Source organism: Convolutriloba macropyga, chromosome 13, assembly GCF_964194025.1.
Source record: "Convolutriloba macropyga chromosome 13, txConMacr16.3, whole genome shotgun sequence".
Classification (NCBI taxonomy): Eukaryota; Metazoa; Xenacoelomorpha; order Acoela; family Convolutidae; genus Convolutriloba; species Convolutriloba macropyga.
The window spans coordinates 33,470,176-33,491,694 of record NC_134480.1 but is presented as its reverse complement, the minus strand read 5'-3'; the positions used below and the strand labels follow the sequence as shown (position 1 = coordinate 33,491,694).

The 21,519-nt window shown below is 33.3% G+C and overlaps 3 protein-coding genes across 5 annotated transcripts in view; all 3 read right to left on the bottom strand.

The window, feature by feature from the left end:
- The window catches only part of LOC142351794 (uncharacterized), a 338,941-nt gene that overhangs the window by 55,598 nt on the left and 261,824 nt on the right, over positions 1-21,519 (bottom strand). The window lies entirely within an intron of this gene.
- LOC142351796 (angio-associated migratory cell protein-like) overlaps positions 1-21,519 on the bottom strand; it is a 217,581-nt gene that overhangs the window by 146,683 nt on the left and 49,379 nt on the right. The gene's annotated exons all lie outside the window — the stretch shown is intronic.
- LOC142351484 (uncharacterized) lies at positions 4,860-16,243 on the bottom strand. Of its 3 annotated transcripts, none has more exons than XM_075403526.1 (2): positions 16,229-16,243; positions 4,860-5,649 (listed from the first exon to the last, which is right to left on the bottom strand). In XM_075403526.1, exon 2 carries the CDS (start codon positions 5,591-5,593, stop codon positions 5,003-5,005), a length of 591 nt encoding a protein of 196 aa, XP_075259641.1. In that variant the 5' UTR covers positions 5,594-5,649; positions 16,229-16,243; the 3' UTR covers positions 4,860-5,002. The 3 variants fall into 3 exon arrangements, with proteins under 3 accessions (XP_075259641.1, XP_075259639.1, XP_075259640.1); XM_075403524.1 differs by lacking the exon at positions 16,229-16,243 and adding an exon at positions 10,483-10,761 and having other exon boundaries at positions 4,860-5,669; XM_075403525.1 differs by lacking the exon at positions 16,229-16,243 and adding an exon at positions 10,574-10,761.

Sequence of the window (21,519 nt, the reverse complement as noted above, 5' to 3'; positions counted from 1 at the left end):
AAGCCGTAAAGCCATTTTTTGGAAAATGAAAAATTGGTTCGATTGCACCTTATTTACATGCCAATAATGCAGTGTGTGGTTTTATATTAATGACACCAGGTCACAAGTAGACAAAAAAGAAAAAGTGGCAAAAATAAGTAAAAGTTTTGTTTTTTTTTTCGAAAAAAAATTATTTCCAAAGTCATGAAAGCCAAAAATTACAAAAATAAATAACTAAATAGGTTAATTTTTTTCCAAATGACGTTCCTGAGAACTGCAGTAATTCAGAATATGTCTTGCGTCTACAAAAAGAACGTCAAATGTTACAAAAAATTAAATTAATTTACTTTTTTTGTGAATAACCTTGTCGAAGCCGGTAATGTCAAAACTATTTCTTCAAAAAAAAAAATAGATTTTGTGATATCAATCTTTTTTGGCACCTTTTTTTGACACCATTAAAATCGTATTCGACCTGTGATTAACGAGACTAGTAACAAAAAGACAATAAAAAGAACCAAATTGGGAAGTTAAAAATTTTTTTATTTTGGAAATCAATTGTTTTCAAAGTCATGAAAGCCATCAGCTGTCTACCAACATCTGAATATCGGTTCATTTATCCCTCCATAAAAGTCCAATGAAACCCATTCTTATACAGGAAAAACTCATACGACTAAAATGACAAAGTAAAAACGACAGTTAAAGACAAAACTAAAAAATTCAATTGACGTTCTTCAAGAAAGAAGTGTCGAAGCCGTTAAAACGATAAACTATATGACTCAGGATTTCAATATGTTCAATTTTGATTTATTTTGAAAGCCAATTTTTTGATATGAGAACTGTCAAAAATGTGATAATGTGACAAAACTAGAAAACGTGAAAAACTGGCAAATATCTAAAAAATAAAAAACATCTGAAATCTATTGGTATCAAAGCCACAAAACAAAAAGCTTAAGGGTTAAAACACAATACAGAAAAAATTTTATATCAGTAGAAAGAAGAAGCATTCTTTTTTTGCTGACACTAAGCTACAAGCTGACCAAATTAAGAAAAAATAGAGGAAACATTTTTTAAGCCTTTATTTTTTTACAAAATCAATCATTTTTTAAATTCAAAACGACCGTAAGCTTTCAAGTACAAAACTAAATACTTTAGTTTGATGCTGCTTGAGAAACCAATTAGACCTATCACTCCTGTGCTTTGACTTGGTATGTTCTGTTATTTAATTAATATAAAATATCATTTTTTTTACAATCGGAATTCTTTTTGGATTGTAACAATCCATGATCGGTCCAAAACTAGCCCTGTTAATGCTTATGGTTCATTAGGAAAACTTAAATTTTCGAATGTTATAGATATAGATAATTTGTTAGTTAAAAACTCAAAAAGAAATAGAAAAACTCAAGTAGAAATAGTTAAAAACTCAAAAAGAAAGAGAAAAAACTCAAACGAAACAGTTAAAAACTCAAAAAGATATTTGTTAGTTAAAAACTCAAAAAGAATAAGAAAAAACTCAAAAAGAAATAGTTAAAAACTCAAAAAGACATTTGTTAATTAAAAACTTAAAAAGAAATTAGTTAAAAACTCAAAAAGAAACGAGAAAAGAAAGATTGATAATCAACGATTTATATAGCAAAAAACGGTAAAGTTTTAATTAGAGAGCACTATTAACAGAAGTTGAAGTAGGAATAGCCCACTTTTGAGTCTACAGAGATTGTATTTTTGGTTGTTGGGGTTCCGACAATTACTTCCGACAATTTTAGTTGAAGTGGACTAAAGAAGTTATTACGTGCTGTTTTTGATTAAAAAGGCTGAATTTTGAAAATATTTAGCCCGAATTTTTGACAAAAAAATTAAATCAAAATAATCAAAAATAATTTTGTGTCTTTAAAAATGAAATCAACAACACTATACTTAAAAATTTTAATAAATTTTAGCAAAATTCACGAAAATTTAGGCAAAAGTTCCGGAAATTGTGAATAAAAACAACGGAATTCACTCTAATTTTCTAAGAAGTTTAAACCTCGATAACTCCCTGTAAAAGATGAAAATGAAAAAAATCTTTTTAAAAGTATATTCTACGCTGAACGAGCTTTCTAATGATACCAGTCTCAACTCTTTACGATAAATATATCGATCGACGAAAATTGTCTGAACAAAAAAACCATTTGAGTATATGATTCGCCCCTCCCCCCTCAACAGGGGTCGGGACAAATACCTCATTTATTCTTTTTATCTTCAGTTTATTGTCCGTTTTCTGCTTTTATGTTCTTTTTTGTTTTTGTGCTAGAATCATAGTCAAACAAATACACTTTTCCAATACGGAGAGAAATCAGATACATATTAACCTTTTAAATTTGTTTAGTTTTTGCAAAATTCAATCACCGATTTTCTTTCTCTTGATCAATTCGTGATTAATTTCATGTTTTTGTAGCCCAGCAACGTTACGAGAAAACTATTGTTGGAGAAACTTTCAAATACTGTTTCGATGCACATATAGCTGAAAACTTGTGGAATGATGTCACACGGATCACCAGAATTCTAATAATGGTCTTAGTCCAAACAATAACAGAGGAAAACCTTGAGACAGCAAAAACATTGTAAGGCGAAAAACTTTGAGAAGAGCACTTTGAAATAACACCTTTTTTCAAGCTATAAAGATGTCATAAACTTTTAGTTTTGCGAAAAACGGAAAATCTCAGAACCATGGGCCACACAAAAAATAAAAACTCACCGAACAAATTAAAATCAAGTTTTTGTCAACATTTTAAATCACTGTCTTATATGCGGAATAACCCGGGTTGAAGTTTCTTTGATTTCATACAAGGATCATAAATGATTTCATACTTGATTTCTTAGTACGATCCTTGTATGAAACCAAAGAAATCATATATAATCCTAGTACGAATACCAAGAATCATACATCTGTTTTTCGAAAACGTTTTACCCTTCATGTTTGTTTTTGTTTTTATTCGGTAGGGCATCACCTATATGATACCCTGGCATCACATTGTGATCAGCCATAAGACCCTAAAGTACAATATCGTTTGCAAAGTTGGGCACTAAATAAAAGAGTAAGTCCAAAAAGATAAAATTTTTGTGAAATAATCTGAAACTAGTTTATACATATAAATGCTCAATTATGAAAATAGTCAGGAAAAAAATTTGCATTTAACCTCAAATTCGTTTCCTGAATATGCTTAAACCACAAAGTTATTCTTTTAGCGCACACAAAGAATCAAATGTGTCTTGCAAATGCGATATAATAATTTAAGTCCTCTGACTACATTATACGATATTTTGTGGCACCAGTCAATGTTTTATGTGTCATATATGACCTTGTATGATTTCCAAGAAGTTTTTTCAACTTCAATAGAAAATAAAAATTGTAGAGTTTTTAGTCTTCGAAATTTTTTGTATGATTCCTGTATGATTTCCAGGAAATCATATATGGTCATTGTATGACTACCAAGAATCCATACCAATCATATATGACCTAGTATGATTACTAAGAATCATATATGACCTAGTACGGAATCAAAGAAAGTTGTATGATCGTTGGCCCAAGTTCGTCTGACAAATTAGTAAACACAACTTGGAAGTCTAAGGAACACAGGAACATCTGTTCAACACCATATGAATGTTGCAGCTTGTCAGGTACGTTTGATTTGAGCAACGAGCGGCAAAAACTGATGACTTTAAACAAGGAAGCCAACAATTAAATCAGCCGATGAATGATGAAGTCTTAATCGCAAAATTTGTAATTCTTAAGCAAGTTGTTTTTATTAGATTTCTACTGATCAACGAAATGAAGAAAAACTTTGGAGAGTTGTGGGGCCAACCCTATCATTGGCTGGTTGTCCTCAAAGAAATTGAAATCTTTCTCACTTGAAAAAACTTGTTTTGAAATAGGACAAGGACGTTCATACTGATGTCAATTATATAAACTGAATTTTGTTGCTGAAGAAAAAAATCGAACTGAAAAAAGGAGTCCAATAACGGCTGAAAAATCATTTTTCCGATAAAAATGAACTCTACAGAGCGAAATGAGAATTTTGGCGTTCTACGAGATATCAACACAGTATCTTACAGCAAAAGACAGAAAACTGCAATCTTTACACCATAATGTACCTAGGCTCAGTTCAAACATTTCACATCTTTGTTATTAAACCTACTTGTCATCAAGTGTTACCTTGAGCTCCAAACAAATCTGAAGTAGCACACTTGACGTGATTAGTAGAAACCAGTTAGTTTACTATGTCTATTAGAGAAGTCAGGCAAAACAAAAATCAGCTAAAAACTTATTGATTTTTATATCAAACATAACTTTCTTTGCCTGTCATGGTGCTTTAGGTTGCTTAAATTTTGAAATGTCTAAAGTAATTAATAACACATCAAAGGGTCACGTTATATCTCAGCAACATAACTTGTCATTGCCATAAAGCTATTTCAACCCAAAATCAATGGAACCAATTAACAACAAAACCTTAGTGACATTAAGATTGACATTAGCAGGCAAAATATTGTAAATTGTAATGGCACGTGCAACAAAAAAGTTAGCAAAAAACTCATTGTTTTTTTTTTATTTCAAACATAACTTTCTTTGCCTGTCATGTTGCTCTTTTCTCATGGTAACGAAAATTTCATTTTTATATGCTGGAAGGGCGTTCCTGAGAAAGCGAAAAAAAATTGGGCAACGATACTTTATGGGAAATGAAATTGCTAAGATTTTTTTTGATTACCAGTATCAGTGTTGGACGCTGCTTCCGTGTGTGCATAGCATGAAAGTTTATAATTTAGGCCCAATTACTGCTGAATATAGGATACATATACAAGCATAAACGTTTTGGCATTTAAAACTTTGACTTCGATCATTACAAAACTCTCAATGAACATTTAAATTCAATCGGAAAAGTTGAACAAAACTTACATCTGAATGCTCATATATCAACAACTTTAGTTTATTTCACTTTCATTAGCGCTTTTGTGTTAACATTTGGGCTCTTCTTCATAATTGCATATAATCTCATAGATATTTACCAGGCGCCCGTTTCAGAAAAGAGGCGGGGGATCTTTTAACGTCCATCGGTTCCAAAAACGTCGATCGTCTCATGAACCCCGATGGTCGCTTCAAGAATTCAGATGGTCTTTTCAAAAACTCCGAGGGCCGTTTTAGAAGTTCTGATGGCCTTTTTAGGAATTCCGACGGACGTTTGGATAGCTCTGGACTTCTTTTGATGAAACCGGATGGTCGCTTTATGAAAGTTGAAGGTCTCTTTAAGAATTCCGAGGGTCGCTTCAGAAATTCGGATGGTCTTTTCATAAAACCAGAAGGTCGTTTCATTAACTCGCCATCGTTAGAACCCCAACTTTCATCAACCCACTCGTCGGCAAACCCTGGCTCCGCCTCTAAAGGGTACAAATCCGACAAGTTCTCGTAGATTGTCTCGGTTTCAGCTAAGTCGTTGTTGGCATTTTGAACTCGAATTATTTCATTCACGAAATGTCGAATATTTCCACTTTCGTAATCAAGTTGTTCTTCTTGATGGCATTTTGATAATTGCAGAAAGTAGGAAGACAGAATAAGTAAAGAAATTATTTTGGATTTGAAATACATTTAGAGAAATAACTTAACACAAGGAATTGGAAATTACGGATAAGCTGAATTTTCTACTAAAAAGCAGAACTGAAGGCTTTTGAAAGTTTTTATGAAGATGAAGACAAGAATTTGGCTGATTTTTCCCTAATTTTCGCCGGCAAATTTTATCTGATTAAGAAAATAAATCGTTCTTAAAATTAGAAACTTTGAGTTTTTTGAAAAAAGGTGCTAAAGTAAGGCTAATTCTAGTTATTCGAGCTAAATTAACCTGTGAATATAATCTCATAGGAGTATTGAGCTGCTTATTTTAGCTGGATATCGAAATAATTAAGAAAAAAGTGGGGGGTTAGTATCGCTTTTCTTTCAAGTCCAATTAAATTCGATGCCTCCGCGAAGTTATAGCTATCCTCCTTTCGTAAATATGTCAAAAGCATTACCTTCAAGGCTAATTAGCAGTCATAATTTCACAGAATTCTGACATCTCTTTTATTACTAGGCGTTCAATTTTGAATGCGGCTGTAGGGTAGTTAGAAAGCGTTACCTAGAGCTAAGTTCACCAAGCATCAAAGAAATGTGATCAATTTTCAGACTAACTAAAAATACCCCAATTCTCATTCAGAAGAAAAGTTTACACTAATTACTTACAAAAAATTCCTTCTAATTACTTACTAAAACTTTTCATACGGAAAAGTTCAAAAAGCGTCGACACGTTTTTTTATTCTCTGTGAAATATTACCCCATTTGACAAAATTCCTGGAAATAAATTATAAACTCACTTCTCTTAAGAGAAATTAATTCTACGCATAACAATTTCTGGTAAAATTAAAAAAAAACTTAAGTTAAATTTTGAGAAAAAAAGAATTGAAAAGACTTAGTTGTTTTAAAGTAATTGAAGCAAGATGCTGCCAGCTATATTTAGTACTCGGTTTAAGATTTTGTTCAAAATAAAATACAATTACTTGTCAAAGGTTGAGATAAAAATTCATTAAATTTTAAGTATTCTTACTCAAGTATCTTCAAGATACCTGATTCATTTCAAGTAGATAAACTATTCAGATATCATTTTTAATGAGTCGGAAAAATAGTTAGAAATTTTTGAAAAATTGGTGACAATTTTGTTGGTCTGATTAAAACACCATCAAAAATTTTTGTTCCTCTTCCGAGTTGAATATATTTGCAATCTACGTTAAAATAAAAAACAAAATGGGAACAAAAATGTAATTTTAAGAGCTGAGAATAACATAGTTATCACAACATTAGTTATATCAACATCAGTTAATATAGTTTTCATTCAAAAATTTCAAAAAATTATGCATGACAAGATAAGTTTTCTGTATTTATGTTCAGTAATATTATGCCAGTGTTACTTTTGCTTTGACAAAGACCAGTTTCTTCCATATAACCAATTAAGTAAAAAATCAGACGCAGAAATAGTTGCTTTTGTTATAGAATTTCAAATTTAACGCATCTATAATGCATTGAAAATCTATCAATCATTGGAGTGCGTAAAGACAGCTTGTTTGTTTTGAACCAAATCAAAGTTAGATAAACTTAACTTCATTTAAATTCCCAGTTGTTGTGAACCACTATTATGTACTCTAGGCTCAAGAACAAGCTCATTGACTTCATTTTCAGTCTTCAAAATTTTGCTATCTGAGACAGGAGATCGTTTTCTGTTAACGTGTTCCTAAAAAAAACAGTTTTTTGTTTGTGCTCCATTTTTGACAAGATAATTAACTGTCTCCCATTGTTTGTTGCCATCAGACAAATTAAAGAGTTATATATAGCGGAAACTTAACACTAAGGGGGAAAATCTGTTCCTTTCATATAAGCTGGTTAAATCTTTAGTTAAGGCACAACATTGTCATGATTAGATCATCAAAATTTATGGATAGGAAAAACAAAGTATTTTGAAAAATTTTAGCCTTATCCAACAGACGTAGAAAATGGTCAACATAAGGCTCCATCTCATTATAATTTTTGCTTGGAATGAATTGCTAATTTGTGGATCAAAAATATAGTTTTGAACATCACATGATTGGAAAAGATTTAATCAGATTCCTCAATTATTTTTACAAAGCGGATTTCTGGTTTTTGCAGAGTGAACGAGAGCATACTGATTGTTACAAGCTGCAATTTGTGCATTAAAAGTATTTTCAATTTTAAATCTAGGCTGCAAATTTTATATAGAGCACTTGATATGTGAAGGGCCGCTAAGAACCAGCTCTGGAAGTTAAAATTTTTACTGTTTTTTATGTTAAAGATTGCTATAGAAAATTATATTGGAACTACATTTTCACAAGCTTTTCGTTTGTTCGATGTTGATCATCTAAAGAGCACTACTGGAGGAAACATTTGGTTGGAAGCATAATTAAAAAGTCAAAAGTATAGATAAAAAATGTGCTGATAGTTTTTATTTGTCCACACCAATTGCAATTGTGGTATTTGAATACGCAGCAATCGGCATTTGTATCATAAAAATAATAGTTTTAGATCATACCATATTTTTATAATTATCATAAAAATACTAAAAAGTATGATCGTACTGTACTGGTTTCAAACTGTTCTTGAAAGTAAAATAATACTCTCAAAACTGTTTTGAAAGGATTACATATCAATTTTGGACGGAAATTATTAGTTCATTTTTTGTTCAGTCGTGGCTTCTGTGTTTCAAGACAAAAGAATGAAAAGATTTTCGTCTGTACATGGCAAAAATTGGTTGTTTAAGTGTAGTCAAATGGTTTTCAAAAAAACACTTAATTTTTTTAAACAGAAAATAAAAATCTTTATTCGCTAGATCTAATGGATGAACGAATGTACAAACATAATTTCTAATCAATAAAAATCAATACGGAGGACTCGAAGAACCCTTTTTTATAGTCATCTCTAAAGAAAATGAAAATAAAATTGGTTACTGTTGAGTGACTTGGAATTCTATTACAAGTAAAAATAATTGGATTTAAGTCCTCGAAACTTATTTTCTATTTCTCTTTTTTTGCTGGAAAATCTTTTATTACTCTATTTGAAGTTTAAGCCATTATAAAAACTTGAACTGCGATGAACTCAATTGTCACCTCTCGGAACATAAACATTGATTTCGAATTGAAAAGATCGAAGGCCTTTTTGTGTTCCGACTCTACTCTGAGAACTCTAATTTATACAAAAGCGGCACTTTTAATATTCAATGACCGTCGCCAATAAGTGTATTTCACGTAGAAAGGTATAAATCGCATTAGAAAGGGGATCGCGCGTAACGTATTTTAACTGTAGAAGATTTTGAGTTTTCTGTTTTTCACGGGGTTAACAATGTTTTGACATTTTTCAACTAAAGTTGAATTTCATTATCTCTGTTAGTTTTACAGTTTTATCGAAAATTCGTACACATATGATTTTGCTTTCATTTTTGAATAAATCATTGTTTTTTTTTCTAATTGTAAAAACTCTGTAAATAATTTAATGTTATCAGTACACTATTTACAGTCATCAACAATAAGTTGAGCAATGAATTCAAACAATCCTTAGTTTTACACTCTTTGCACTGAGTCTTTAGCAGTTTCAGACAATAGTTGAGTTTCCCTGAAATGATGAGAACCGGTGTCACTTGATCTAGGAAGAATTTGATTTACAAATCAAATTTCGCTGTTCAATTAGAATATCTACATAAACAACCCGGAAAGCAGTAGAAAGGTGATACAAACGGTGAAAAACTGCAACAGAAAACAGCCGCTTTGAAAGTGCCTAGAAAATCTGAAATACAATTTTTGCTGTTTTAATCTTCAGTACTGACCTACACTTTTACTTTAGAAAATGAGCAGACAGAAAAAACCCAGAAAACGTTCGACCTCTGAACCAAAGAGATAAAAGGGACAATTTGGGTTGGATTAAGCAAGACCACAAAACTAGGCAAAGTTTCTATTTCAATGAGTTCAAAACAGCAAAATCTACTAAGATATAAAAAGTAATTACGAAAAAAGAATTCTTTCTTGAAAGTTGTAATTACGACTACAAATTTAGAATTTGATTGATCGATTTGTTTTTGAAACGTTTGTACGATATTTGGGATAGATACTGATAGATCTTCATATCTGGTGAAACAGTTATGCTGCAATTCCGTCAATGATTTTAAACAATGTGTTTGTAGAGTATAATTTCATAGTAAGAAAACAGTTCAATATCTTTGCAGCGAATTGACTTTGACCTCAAATAATGGCTCTATTTTTTTTTAAAATCGTTGTATTTTTAATTCTGTGTCAGATGTCGTGTTCTGGGGATTACAAGTTTTGTATCAAATAGGTGACATAATTTATTCGCCCACTTTTTGCTTTTAGTCCAATAACTACAAGGCGGATAGCAACTTAGAACCAAAAAACGATCAGGTAAGCGATTGATATATTTAGACGTTGTGGCTTACCAGACACTAGGTTCTCCTATTGTGAAATCAACTTAAGTAATCGATTAATTAAATGTTTTTCACTAGGCTGCCAAACTTAAGTTCATAATTAAGCAAGTTACTGAGATTTAAAGGTACTGGCTTACCAGTGGTGTTAAAGTATTTCTAGTCACTAAATAAAAACATTTTTATTTATACCAACTCAAGGTGACAAAAAGTGAAAACACAACCTAAGAACTCATTGGGAAAACATAAATTACTGAAAATTTTCCAATTAAACTGTTTAAAATAAAAAAAAATCAAAGATTACCCGGGGAATTATAATTTAATGCCATGTCAGCCAAGATATTGATACTGTGTGAATAAATTGATCTTACCAACTTCTACATACACTACAATTTTACTGAATACGTTGATGAAGTTAAATTAACATAACAGTTAAATTTTCGAATGAAGTAATTAAAATTACCAAGGTACTACTTTTGTAATAATATTCAGCCAAATTCCAGTCATTAACTTCTGCTGTTCAAATGAATAACTCGATGTTGAATTAGGGTTCCAATAACCTTTGGTGATTAAAGAATTTGCCCATATAAAATTAGCCTAACCGGGGGAAAATCTGTTCTTAGATTTGTGACAACAAAATAGACTATTTAGACTTTGATCTTCCACGGGTAAAAAGTATTAACCAATCGATAAAGAGTTCCACAAAAATAACTCACCCATTTATTAACTACTACTACAATATTTTTGTACTTAAAACCAGCACCCTGCTCTACCCGCTTACTTTTTAAAAGGAATATTTGTCCCAATATTTTGCCCAATTTTTTAGTAATGCTAGCCCGAAAATTACTCGTCTTAAAATGTATTTAAATTTGCCCTCCAGTCATTTAAAAGATTTAAAACGGACTTGGTCCCTGCTGAAAATGGACAGGTCTTTTTGGGAGATTGGGGTGCACGGGGTAATTTTGTTCAGTCCATGGAGACCGCGACGTTTGCTATAGGAGAACTGAGGGTGGGAAGGGGTAGTGGGGAGGGGGAATAAGAAGGTCAGGTTTTGTGATAAAACCATCGCGAAAAGGCGGGGAAATGAAAAGATTAAAAAGCAATCCCGGGGTTTTAAACTTGACAAGATCTATCAACTTGTTCAAGTGCTTGTCACGATGTAACAAGTGTACCAGTTTTTTCTCAAAAAAATCAGTTCACGAGATTAGGATTTTAAAATCAACTGGTCAACAATAACTTCAACCATTGTTAGTTAGAATTTAGCAGAACTGTTTACATGTTAACGGACTTTGGGACAGTTTTCTGGGTCAGGATGTCAGTAGTTGTCAGCACAGATAAAATTTTGTATAGTTCATGCGTGCTATGTTAACTCTTAAATGGGTGGCAATGTTAAGACCCCCAAATATGGTAGCATTCAATTTTCGCTAGAGCAATTCGACGAATTGTGAGGCAATTTTTGACCACCTTTAAACAAACTCTGTTCATTATTGTAGACGATAGCTTTGGCGCTCGTTGTACGCAACAAAAAGCGAGTTAATCAGATTACAAAAGATTGATGTTAAACTGAAGTTTCAAAAAGCGATGAAATATTTCGTAGAAAAAATTCGTTGAGCTACTGCTTCCAACCCATTGAAATAACATATTGAAGGCTTCAAACCCTATTTTGTAACATTTATCTGATCTTATTTCAAGTGACCGACGGCGATATAAGAAAAACAAGCAGGCTCAGTAATGTGCGTTTGCACATAATGTTACGACATCATCCTCTTTTTTGGCTTAATTGTCTATCAAATGGGAGGGGATAGAAAACTTTCAAAAATTCAAGTTTTTTGCGAAATTAACTGGTGTATGAAAAAAAATTTGCGTCCGACTCAACTCATTAAGTGGAATTTCGAAAACAACGCTTTAGAGGGCCGTGGAGATTTGCCATTTTTAAGAATACAAGACAAGACATACGACAAAATTAAACAACAACAACAAACATTAATGACATCCAAAACCCGGTGTCTATTTGTAGAAAAACTTAAAAACAAAGTTTCAATAGCGGCAGATAAAAGCTAAACTAAAAAAACAATTAATTGAACATTGTTGATAACTAGAAACGACGTGAAACCAGTCCTTATTGAGACTCGGTAACAAAAAGAGAAAAAAACGACAAAAGCGGCTAACCTAAAAAAAACGCTCCACAATAATGAAAACCATTAGATATGAAAAAAAATAATTAAATTTGACTGTAAAACGATATCCTATAACTTCATCAGATAAGACATTGGGACCTGTCATTAGAATTTCGCTCATTCGACTACAAAGCAAAAACAAATACAAAAAAAATTGAAAAGCCGTTGTCATACCCGTTATAATCATAATCGCTCTAAACATTCGATATGCTTAACTGCAAATTTGCATGACGCCAATTTTGTGATATGTGACCTGTAACTAACGAGAACAGGTAATTAACGAAAATAGAAAAAAAGAACAGAAGGTGCAAAGTCAAGAATTACTTAAAATTCTTTAAAACGAAATTTTTTAAACTCAATAGAAAAAACTAGTTAAAAACTAGGTTCCTTCATTCCTGCAGTGAAAAAAGGCCAAAACTGTGAGCATTCAAAATATGTCTGACGTTTTCAAAAAGAATTTCAACAAAAAAACTGACAGAAAACAGCAGTCGAAGTTTTTAAAACCATAAAACCAATGTTAAAACATTTATCCAAAGGCACTTTTATCCGACGCGAAAAAGTTGATATCTGACTGGCGCAAAGCAGAAAATATATTTTTTTCAAAAACAATCAATCTCAGAGTCTTGAAAATTTATCAGCTGTATATTGAAAAAATAAATACGTTTGTTTATTCCCCAAAGAAAGCAACTGAGACCAGCCATTAAGAATAATTTACCATACATTTAAAAAAAGAACTTCCGATAAAGACAAAAAAAAATTTTTGTTTGCGAAAACCCATAGTCGAATCTATTGAAACTATAATAATTTCAGTAAAAAAATAGATATCTCCAAATGCGTTTCATTTTGACACTAAAAATGACATAAGACTTGAGTAAAAGACAATTAGACAAATAGACATACAAACAAAAGAATAAAAAATGAAAAAAATTATAAAATTTATTTACAACTCTTGAAAATTATCTTTAAAGGCGTAAAAAACAATCAGCTGACAAGTAAAGATAGTAAATAGGCGCACGTGTTCTTTAATAACAAGCTATTGAAACCTTTTATAACTCAGAAACTCTCACATCGCTACAAGAAAAAGGCTATTAAAAATAAAGTGAAAAATATTGCATCAAATTCTTCTAGAAAATGGTTTCGAAGCCGTTAAAACTATAATCATTTCATCAAAAAACTATGTGTTAAATTGTGCCTAAATTTTTTATCAACAATTAAGTGATAAACTATTTCTCAAAAACTTAAAAATATGACAGGACCAGAAAAGCTGACGTAAAAATTTACAAAATTCAAAATTTCTTTTTGATATTAGTAGTATCAAAGCCAGAAAAGATTTTTTCTTGAAACACAACGCCGCATTAGGGAACAAAATAAATTTAATGGAATATGCTTTTTTCAGCGATGAAACTTATCTATAAATTGACCAGAATAATGAAAGAAAAGTGGCAAAGCTCTACAATCCATTGTTCATAATGAAAAAAAATGATTTCAAAAGTCGAAATGACAAAAACTTTTACATTACCTGGCAACTGTTAATGAAGCCAGCTCAACCCATCGATAGTGAGCCCTGAAATCAATTGTTCTGTTCTGTAACTAAGAAAAAAAGCGCAACAGTTTGAAAAAAAGTAGCCTTTGTTAAAAATCAGGAATTTTTTTGAATTTTAGGATTCAATGATTTGATCAAAACCAACCCAACTGTTACTGCTTGTTCATTAAGATCATGCAATGGTTCCCAGTGAAATCATAATGAATTTTTTGGCAGAAATGTTCAGTTATCAGCAAAAAATGTTTGAAAATTCAGTTCATATATTTATCGGGTTATTTTAGCTAAAAACCGGCAACATTTCAAACCCAGAAACCTTTTAAAGAAAGTGGAGTAGAAAATTTCTTCCCTCGTGAGCTAAAGCATTTTATGTCAACTTTTCATTGCCGTTCAGGAAAATACTGGCAAGTGTAATCAATTTACTAAAAAAGCTTATTTTCATAAAATTTTTGATGAAACCGCTGATTTTTTTAAATATGCAGCACAAATTTGAGCCAAAAAGTAGATGAATAGTTTCATCAACACATTTTTATCTTTAGAAACCAAACCAACAACAATTTTAAACAATTTTAACATAATTCAGCAAAACTGAATATAATTTAGACGAAGGCTTTGGAAAACGTGAATAAAAGCAATGGATATCCGTCTTTTATTCACAAAAAATTAACATCGTCAACTCACTGGAAAACACTCCAAAAAATCTTTCTAATTCCATATTTTACGCTGGACGGGCTTTCTAGTGATACCAATGATGATTCTCTACGATTAACATATCGATTGGCCAGAAATGAATGTACAAAAACCCATTTGAGTAAATAGTTCCACCCCGTACTTAAGTGAGTCGGAACAATAACGGCAAACTTGAAGCTTCAAAAAACCTGAGATGGGAAAATTATATTTCATGACCTCTCAGCGTCCTATCAATTGTGAAGTGCTCCCCAATTTACTTTGTCACAAAAAAATTTCAGGAATTTTCAGTCAGCGCTGAAATTTAAAGTACTTAAGGTCAGCACCATATGTCAGAAATCAAGTTTTTAATTGAAATTTATTGATAAAAAAACTGGCAAACACAAAAATTTTTAAATCATCAAAAAAAACTGGATGTGCTTTTGTGCAAAATCAAAAAGAACTAACAATTCCGGAGGTTGGAGAAAGAACAAATCAGCGCTAAATCAGCCTACAGATATTTTTTTGATGGTCAGTACTCTGATCATGTCACAATCTACAAGGACCAGTCTTGATTTTGGTGTAAAGTTTACTGCGTGAAAATAGTATGTTCAGATTAACTCCGCCAACGAGGTTTGCTTTATGTGCTATCCGGACTTCAGCGTGTGCACTTGCCACATTTAGTTTGGATAGCAATCGTAACCACAAAGCTCAATGATCTCAATGTAATCATAATGAAGAAAAATTGCACTCGAAGAAAGCGAAAGTATTCTGGAGATACAATGCTTCGGAATTGGATTTTGTTTTCGCTTTTGAAATCTACTAGTTCAGCGCTGAAATGCACTGAGGCTCAAGTTCGAGCCATGCCTACCCTTTCAAAACAATAAAAATGTAATATTGGACCATACAACCACTGCTATTTTTTGTGAGACTATAAGACCTACAAGTTAGCACAAAAAAGAAAAGAATTATATTAGAATTCATGTTATCTTCAAAATTTTTTCAGCGCTAAATTTTAAAATCTTGTTTTTTATCAAAACCTTCGGAAATGCAACCAAAAAGGTAGAATGCAATAACGAAAAATTAAAAGAACTTTTTATTTCCATTTAAAAAAAACTAAACCTGTACAATATTACCTTCGTTTTCTATGAAGTTTAGGCATAGTGTTTGCTTTATTCATTTTTAGTATAATGAAAAGAAAAAGATAAAGAGAAGGCAAGAAACAGATTTAACAGATTTCTTTTTGCTCTGGAGCAACCACCCAATGTGTACTCATACTTCTTTTTTGCATTACTTTTCTCATAAAGTTTTGAAGCAATTCATTGAAGCTTTTTCTTTTGCAAGAGAGAATTCCACCAACGTTGGGGCGTATTCGATCAAAATATTTAAAAATTTCTTTAATGTTTGTATATCTCTAGAATGTTTGTAAACTAAAGTTAAATTACTACAACAGTTTTGCCAAGTTTTATAAGTCAATTATAGGTGTTGCAATTCAGCCCCTTTTTTCAGTTATTAACCCGCATGGCTCTTAGTTCCTATCTGGCAAACATTTTACCACAAAACACTTTCCCCATTCAGTACGCATTCCTAATTTTTGGTATCAATGCCAAAACTCAGTGCCCGAATTACACTACATATCTCTCATTTTGATTGTTGATACTACTACCAATTGCGTACGGAAAAATAACCGGGGTGATAGGGGTGAAATTAATAAGTGTGAAGAGGCGGGACACCTAAAATGGCATTTTTGTTTCAAATATTTTTAGTATAGTGTTGAGGGTGACCTTGAATTTAAACTTGATCTTCATATTTTAATGTAAACTGTTTAAAAGAAAATCTGGGCAGAACTGGGCACAATAGTTCAAAATAATTACCTCAAGGTTGGAAAATTAAACAGAACGTTTAAATAGAATGAGGCGTAACCACAATTTGGTTTATGATGTAATAAAGTATATTTTGTGGAGTACTTTTTAAACTATGAAATATTCGCATAAATCAATTCTAATTGCCGGTTATGGTCAAATAAAATCACACCAGACCGAAAAATCTGCATTAGCAGAGCGTAACAAAAGAATCGAATAAAAGCAACGCGAGATGTCTTACTGTTAAAATTGTCCACAGAAATGGCTTTTGCCCTGGGCAATTTTGATAGTTTTGTATTCACGTCTGAAGGAAATGCGAAGATATCATTTTTCTCCGGAGGGCAATTATTCTGCTACTCTCTCCGAATATTCTTTGATCGCCAAGCGAAGCCACCGCAGATGTCTTAATTTCGACTTTTAAGGGTGGGTTTTGCGGACTTTGTTCTCATAATTTTAGGTTTACATTTAACACATGTGAATTTTAATGGGCCATATGTGATGTGGTGCAAATTGAGTGGTGACTCTTACGCCATGAAAGCAAGTCCAAATTTTAGGTTCAATGGGTCGTTATCAATTTTCTTTAAAAAACATTTGGATTTTTCAGTGACACTGATATTCCAGAAACTAACGAAAACCAGGAAGACAACTTCAGAAATTTTGCTTTCAAGCGTCAGAAATTGTTGTTCCGACCCCTCTTGTTGGAGGAGGAACTATATACTCAACCGGGTTTTTTGTTCAGACAATTTTAACCGATCGATATTTTCATAGTATAGAGTTGTGAGCGGTATCATTAAAAAGCCCGTTGTTGCGGCCTGACATTTAAATCTCATTATCTCAAAAACTAAATGACCGATTTAGTTCATTCTTTTTTCATATGCTATATCGTAGACTAGTGCTAGTCACTGCCAAGTTTCCTCAATTTTGAATCATTAGTGTGAGAGCTATTTACATTTGAAAATTTTCCCCATGTATTAAGATTGCTTATAGAATTTATAAGGGAGCCGCACTTTATCGCTTTGCAATAGAACCTTCATTTTCACTCACAATGTGTATCTTAACAATGTCTATCGACTCACAAAATTTGATATTGATATCTTTTTTAGTTTATGAGTTATTGCCAAAAAACCTTATATTTTAGCCCTAATTTGCACATAGCTGAAAATGTGAAAATCTGTTATTTAGTTCATATAACCCTAATTGTACTTGTTTATTGATTGTGTACTCAAATCGCAGCTATTATAGCGCTATTTGATCTATTTCAATCATATTTGGTCATTTTACATACACTTTCTTCATTTATTTGCCGGTAGTAAATTTGTTCAAGTATTTATGTTTCCTGTACGAAAAATTGCATTTGATTAAGAAAACGGAAAGGCAGTTAACCTAAAAATTGATTCTGTTGATTCTTACCATAAAAGCTGTGAAGTTTATGTACCATTTATAAATATGATTTGGTTTTGCTTTCATTGATAATTAGTGAACATATATCTATTTAAATATTACGCACGCTTTGTTTAACTTTATATTTTATGCCTTTATAACTTGTATTGGACAATAAGACAAGAAATTAACCGTCTCATAAAACAGTCCTGTCTATTCTTTCTCAATTGAGAGAGAAATTTATAACGCGAAGAGGGCGGCCTTAAAACTTAGTTGAATATTATATTGATAACATAAGATAGGCCCAAACATTTGGTCCGCCGACCCGGACAACCTCGAAAATTAGAAGAAAGCAACAAAGTCCCTCTGGAGCCCGCAGTGGTGGTATATCTCATCAGTCAACTGATTTCGAAATGGTGGAAGATGTGGAATATCATTACCAAATTGGCGAGGGAATACAGAAAAACCTTAATGCTCTTCAAATGAGAAGAGCAGAACTCACAAGACAATTTGGCTCTAAATTAAGTAGAGCAGCGAGCATCAAAACCAATCTTGATAAATATCTTGCCCTGGACGAGAAAATAGTTGAAGAGATGAGACATTACAGCACACGGGTCTCATCAAAGCACAAAGCAGATCTGCAAGAGAAACAAAGAAACTTGTCTTTGAAAAGAAAAGAACTTCTGGCATTGTGGGACCAGAAGAAGAAGTCATTGGAGACGGCAAAGTCAGTGAGTTTTGTCAGAGAACAAACACCTTCACTCGTGTCATCGGTAAATGGGGCCGAGGAAGAAACAGGACAAAATATTGGGCCACCTCAGAACACAAGCGAAACTGAGACACAAACCGATCAGCCAAAATCGAAAAATGTTTTGCCCGATGTTTCAACGGAAGAAGAATTGAAACAAAAGGAAGAAGCGCGAGTTGAAAGAAAACGCCAAGTGCAACTGAGGCTTGAATATTAGATGCAGAAGTTGAAAATTGAACAGAAAAGACGAGCTCGAGAGACTGACGAGCAATTGAGACAACTCGAGGAGCAGAAGACACTCGAAATGTTGAAACTCGAAATCAACGCCGACGAGGAAGACGAATTTCATACTAAAAATTCAGAAATTCCAATAGAACCAGACAGTTGAGAGTTCTTGGGCAATATCAGCTGCAGTGATGAAGAAGACTATTTGGGCGAAAACAGAAAACTTATTCAAGCACAGGGTGACAATCAACAAAATTTGTTGCAGCCTCATCTCAGCGGAAATACAGTAACAGCTAGCTGGGGTCACTGATGTCACAACGCAACTCTTAGAAAGATGGTGTGTTTGGCAGTGCTCTAGTCAGACACCTTCTAGAAACGGTGAGCTCAAACCAAGGGCATCATAGTAAGTTTGAGATTTCTGATACTTCGCAATCAAGTCCGAAACACGGTTTTAATCAGTATGATATGTACCCAGTAAGTTCCGCAGTTAATCGAACTTTACCAAAATTTAAGTTAAGAGAATATAATGGCGAACCCTTTGATTGGCCAGAATGGAGCTGCATGTTTCTGTCGACAGTCGATCGTAGTACTAGATCAGACGACAAAAAAATGACACATTTAAAAACGTTGCTAACTGGACCGGCAAAAAGAGCGCTGGCTGGTATGGGTTATTCGGGCGTTATGTACAACACGGCTTGGAAAACGCTTGAGCGCAAATTGGGTCAGCCGCACTTGATAATAGGATCGCAGTTAACTAAAATTCAGAATCATTCACAATTACGGCCATACGATAGTGCGAGTTTTGTTATTTTTGTTGACACAGTGGGAAACTTTGTAAATGTTCTGCAACAATTCGGTTACAGCAACAACTTGTTTTCATCAAGTAATCTAGACATGATAGTTAATAAACTACCGGCAGACATAAAACGCAGATGGTTTGCACATATTGAAACCGCGTCGCATAGGTCGAAGCTGCCAAATCTGATTGAATTGAACGAATGGCTACAAGAAGAATCTTTAGTTCAAGAGCGAATGAAAACTGCAGCAAAAAAGCACTTTCCAGAGAGTTCTTATACAGGAAAACAAAATAGCCTCAGATCAAGTAGAGATCAAACAAAAAACGCCACTTTTTCTAACGATAGAGAGATATGATTTAAGAAATGCCCTCTCGATGACGGAGATCATCCACTTTGGAAATGTGATAAATTCAAAAAACTCTCTGTCACAGAACGGTCAGAAGCAATGAAACAAGCTAACCTCTGTTTCAAATGCTTGACGGGAAAGCATCGCGCCAGAGATTGCAAATCGAAGCTCAAATTGCGGAATTGACAGCTGTGAAAGAAATCACAATCGCATGTTACACAACAAACCAACTGTGAGACACGAGCTAATCCAGTCACCAAATCAAACAAGCGAAACCAACCTAGCAAATGAGACAGCTTGGTCAGTCAAAGGTCTCCTCAAAGTTGCACCGTTGCGCATCTACGCTGAAGATGGAAGTTTTGTCGAAACTAAAGCTGTTTGCGACTCCGCCTCCTCTCAAACATGGATAGACGAAGAATTGATACAATCACTAGGCTTGAAGGAAGAAGTACTTCGATGTCAGTAACAGGGATTCACAGAACGAACACAATCGACTGTTTGAAAGTACCGGTCAAGATTGGGCCGGCCGATGAAATTAGCGACACGGTAAAAATCAAAGCCAGTAGTTATAAAGATCTTGTAGTTGGAACCTCGGTTTACAATGTAACCGAGCTAAGTAAAGGTTACCCTCATTTATCGTGCATAAGACTGAAGAAAACTGACTTGAAAGACGTAAAAGTGATTCTTGGTCAAGACGCTTACTCCCTAATAAGACAATTAGAGTACAAATATTGTGAAAAAATTTCTCCATGGGCAGTAAAAGTTCCATTAGGCTGGACGCTAAGTGGTCTAATGCCAAATAGCGAAAAGACAGAGAGCAGTTTCCTAAGCAGCGATAGCCAAGAGAATCAAGAGCTAACAGAAATTGTGAGAAAGTGGTGGGAAATCGAATCCTACGGTACAACATTTCAAGTAACAGCAGAAGTTTTGAAGATAAAAAGTCTCTAGAAATACTAGAGAAGACAACGTTAAAGCTACCAGAACGTTTCCAAGTTCAAATGCTTTTACCGGAAAAGAACAAAAATTAGATTGTAATATTTCTTCAGCCCTCGGACAACTACGATCGCTCGAACGAAGATTAGCGAAAAACGAGTCTTTAAAAGTGAAGTATAGCGATTCAATAAAAAAGGATTTGGCAAGAGGCTATATCTCCTTGCTTGAAAAGGGTGTGTCAGGATGTTTGACTCAGGATGTGAACGTCAGGATGTTTGGTATCTGCCTCATCATCCAGTTGTAAATCCCAGAAAACAAGGAAAGTAAGAAGAGTTTGCAATGCTGCGAAAAGGTTTCGAGGATACTGCCTGAATGACGTTTTGATGAAAGGTCCCGATCTTTTGCAAAAACTAGTTGGAATCTTGTTCAGATTTCGAGAAAACTGTATTGCACTAACCGCAGGTTTTGAAGAAATGTTTCTGCAAATTCAAGTGCTTGAACGACAAGGTCGCTACCTCAGGTTTCTGTGGGCAGATGAAGACGGTAAACTGATAACGTACCAGTACAACCGGCACATTTTTGGAGCAAAATCGTCTGCAACATGTGCAAATTATGCCCTGCAGCATTGTGCAAAACTGTTTGGATTGGAACATCCTATTGCATCGCACGTGATAATGGATAACTTTCATCCGGACGATATGCTTCTCTCGGTTTACACCATTCACCATTGAACAAGCATCTGAAGTGATTCAAGTCCTGAAGTCATTGTTAGCAAAAAGAGGCTTCAACCTCACAAAATGTTTTTCTAATTCCGAAGAAATATTTGAAAACAGTGAAATTACACCAATAGAAAGCGAAGATAACGCTAAGGTCT

Coding starts and splice junctions, on each gene's coding strand:
- LOC142351484 (XM_075403526.1), bottom strand. CDS start 5,593: ATGTATTTCAAATCCAAAATAATTTCTTTACTTATTCTGTCTTCCTAC.